The sequence below is a fragment of the Cricetulus griseus genome, chromosome 4, assembly GCF_003668045.3.
Source record: "Cricetulus griseus strain 17A/GY chromosome 4, alternate assembly CriGri-PICRH-1.0, whole genome shotgun sequence".
In the NCBI taxonomy this organism is placed as follows: Eukaryota; Metazoa; Chordata; class Mammalia; order Rodentia; family Cricetidae; genus Cricetulus; species Cricetulus griseus.
The window spans coordinates 151,504,855-151,508,168 of record NC_048597.1 but is presented as its reverse complement, the minus strand read 5'-3'; the positions used below and the strand labels follow the sequence as shown (position 1 = coordinate 151,508,168).

The 3,314-nt window shown below is 34.5% G+C and overlaps 1 protein-coding gene across 1 annotated transcript; it reads right to left on the bottom strand.

The window, feature by feature from the left end:
- Positions 1 to 1,272: 1,272 nt before the first annotated feature.
- On the bottom strand, positions 1,273 to 2,211 carry LOC100770314 (olfactory receptor 150). Its single transcript, XM_027412292.1, has one exon. It carries the CDS (start codon positions 2,209 to 2,211, stop codon positions 1,273 to 1,275), a length of 939 nt encoding a protein of 312 aa, XP_027268093.1.
- Positions 2,212 to 3,314: the final 1,103 nt, after the last annotated feature.

Below are 3,314 nucleotides of genomic sequence, written 5' to 3'. Positions count from 1 at the left end.
GAGACAGACAGACAAGAGAGAGAGAGAGAGAGAGAGAGAGAGAGAGAGAGAGAGAGAGATTTATTATAAGAAAGTTTTGTTTTCTTAGACAGTTTTGGGGGTTTGAGCACTACTTGTCATTAGTCAGAAAAACTTTTTTAACTTATTCATCTTAATTAATAACAAAAGTTTGCATTTGAAAAACAATGCTGTACATGACTATGAGATTTTATGATGTGTTTTGAAAACGAACTATCTCCTTGCCATAGGGAAAATTAGCATTAAATTATCAGAAAAACATATTTTTGATGAAAAATAATTTAATCATACCGTATATTCTGAACAGAGTCTGTTCTTCTTCATCACCTACCCCCAGGTCCCCCATGCTTTTAATCTTACACATATTTTCTCTCCAGGTTTAGGAAACAGTCAAATAAAACAAATAAATAAACCAGAAACAAAATGAAACAAACAAACAAAAACAAAGAAAAAGCATACCAGGAAAAATGTGTGGAGGCATACATATATACACTCAAACCCCCATAAAAACACAAAATAGAAAACCATAAATACAAACAAAATACCATTAGGGTAGAAAAATGCCTAAACAAAATTACATGAGGCAAAAGATCTCCAAAAATACCATTCAGTTTGTTTTGTGTTGGCCAAACTAGTATTGAGGAACCTGGACAAATATGTGTCAATTTATGCAACTATGTTGTAATGTGAGTGAGTCCATCACAAAATCATATTATTTAATTCTCTATAGGAAAATAATGTATCTTTATTTCCCAATATTCTCTAATATAGATCTACACAGTCAATCATACTTAAATATCAAGCTTTGTATTTTTGTTAAAATTATTTATTTCAGAGAACAAACTTTCAGAGATTGGGCAGTACACTTCACTGAAAAATTCCAGATAGTCAAGATATTGAGACTATAAAAAGATATGACCAAATATATTTATTAACCTAATAAGATAAGTAATCTTATCTAAAAGAACACATTCTATGCATAGCAAAATGAACCATAAAGTGCTTTGATGGATTTAAAATATATTTATAGGTTTAGAGTTTACTCTCTATAGGTAAACTTTGAAACATTCAAGAATGTCTTTTCCATATGTAAGAAGTTGTAAATCCATTCCTTCCTGAACCACCAGCCCCCCTTTTTCCATCAAAACAATCACATGATAACTGTACTCTAAGGGATGGACACATTGTTGACTCAGGACTCTTTCCTAAACGAAACTCCTAGATATGTTACATTTTTGCTATGCGAATATGTCTTTACACATGGAACTTCTTTTTTTGGAATAACTTATTTAGAGCAAGTTTGACATCCCTGTTCCTCAGGCTGTAGATCATGGGATTCAGCATGGGCACAACAGTAGTATAAAACACAGAGGACACTTTCCCTTTGTCTTTGGAACTGACTGAGAAGGGCTGCAGGTACATGAATGCCAGGGAACCAAAGAAGACAGCAACAGCAGAGAAGTGGGAGCTACAGGTGCTGAAGGCTTTGAATCTGCCCTCAGTGGATTTGATACGGAGGATGCTAGCAATGATGAAGATATAAGAACCCAGGATGGTGAGGGTTGGAATAAAGATATTGAAAGCACTGAGGCATAGAAGTACTACTTCATTGACAAAAGTACTAGAGCAGGCAATCTCCATCAATGGGAAAAGATCACAGAAGTAATGGTTTACTATGTTAGCCTTGCAGAAAACCACTCTTAGCATGCAGAAAGTATGAATTGCTGCACCAATAAAGCCCATGCCGTACACCCCACCTACCATCCAGGAACAGATTTGGTAAGACATAGTGACATTATAGAGCAAGGGATTGCAAATGGCAACATAGCGGTCATATGCCATTGCAGCCAACATGTGACACTCAGATATAACAAAAGCAATGAAAAAATAGAGCTGAGTCATGCATTCCTGGTAGGAGATGACGTTCTTCTTTGTCACAAAGTTCACCAGCATTTTGGGAGTAATGATAGTAGAGTAACACAGGTCAATGAAGGACAGACTGCTGAGGAAGAAGTACATGGGGGTGTGCAGGTGGGAGCTGAGCAGGATCAGGATGATCATTCCCAGGTTCCCCAGCACTGTGAGCAGGTAGATTCCAAGGAAGAGGAGGAATAGGGGCAGCTGCAGCTCTGGTTTGTTTGTTAATCCAGCAAGGATGAACTCAGTCACTGTAGACTGATTGCCTTCTGCCATTTCTTCCTGGTAGTTTTATTTAAGAAGTAAAAAAAAAATAGGAGTTAGATATTTATTTTCTTTCCATACATTGAAGTATAATATAGAATTTAAATCTTTCAGGACAGGTATTTCCAGTTCTGACAATAACTTGATTATGTTACATGGCAAAAAAATTGTGTTCCTCTAAAATATCGAACATGCAAACAAATAACATGTAGACCTAAGCCATCTACTTTCATCTGCATTCTATCCCAGAACAGTATGTTTGTATTTGGTCCCAAATACCTGAAGAATAGATATGCTTACTTTGAGTTTGTTTCCTAAGTACTCTATAAACTGTATTTATAATATGCTCATGTAATCTGTACATGAAAATTTCAAATTGAAATATATACACCACCCAAAAGAGACCCCAACCAATACTACTGGAAGCCTCCCATAGTAACTTAACTTACAAGAAAAATTAAAAAAATCCTTGCACTTTCATTCAGTATTGAATCAGAGGTTTTATTTTCGTCAGTTATTCAATGAAATAAAATGAATATCCTTTTATATGTAAAGCAAATGTGAAGTTGTAACTTCTTACAAATCACAGTGCTCTACACAGAAAATTCTAAGTCAATCATATAAAGTCAGTGAGGCTGTGAAATGCAAGATCAATATAAGAAATCTCAAGAATTGTAAAACTTATTTAAAATATATAAAGTTGAAAATTTCTTATGAGTGAGAGAAATATAAGACATTCTACTTAGAGCCACAAGGAATCTAAGGGAATTAAAGAGCTATGTAAATGAAATTCAAATATTTAGCATCACAAAATTTTAAATGCCATATAAATTCAGTGCAAAAGCTGTGAAATCACAACCATGTTATTGTGGATATGGACACATAGGCCATAGGCCATAGAATACCTAGAAAATGTTTGGGGCCCTGGAAAATCAAAGTAAATTTGAAAGGCAGGAATTAAGTGGGAGATGTTAATTTTTCTGACTTGGAAATTGTTTATGTGTTACAGCATCAAGATTGTATACTATTGACTTAAGCATAGGTGTACTATGAAATGAAATTAGTGTTCTAAACACAGATATCTATGAATAATTCAGTGTAAAGATTTTATGACA

Bases quoted from the DNA above. Each gene is read 5' to 3' on its own strand.
- LOC100770314 (XM_027412292.1), bottom strand. From the start codon at position 2,211: ATGGCAGAAGGCAATCAGTCTACAGTGACTGAGTTCATCCTTGCTGGA.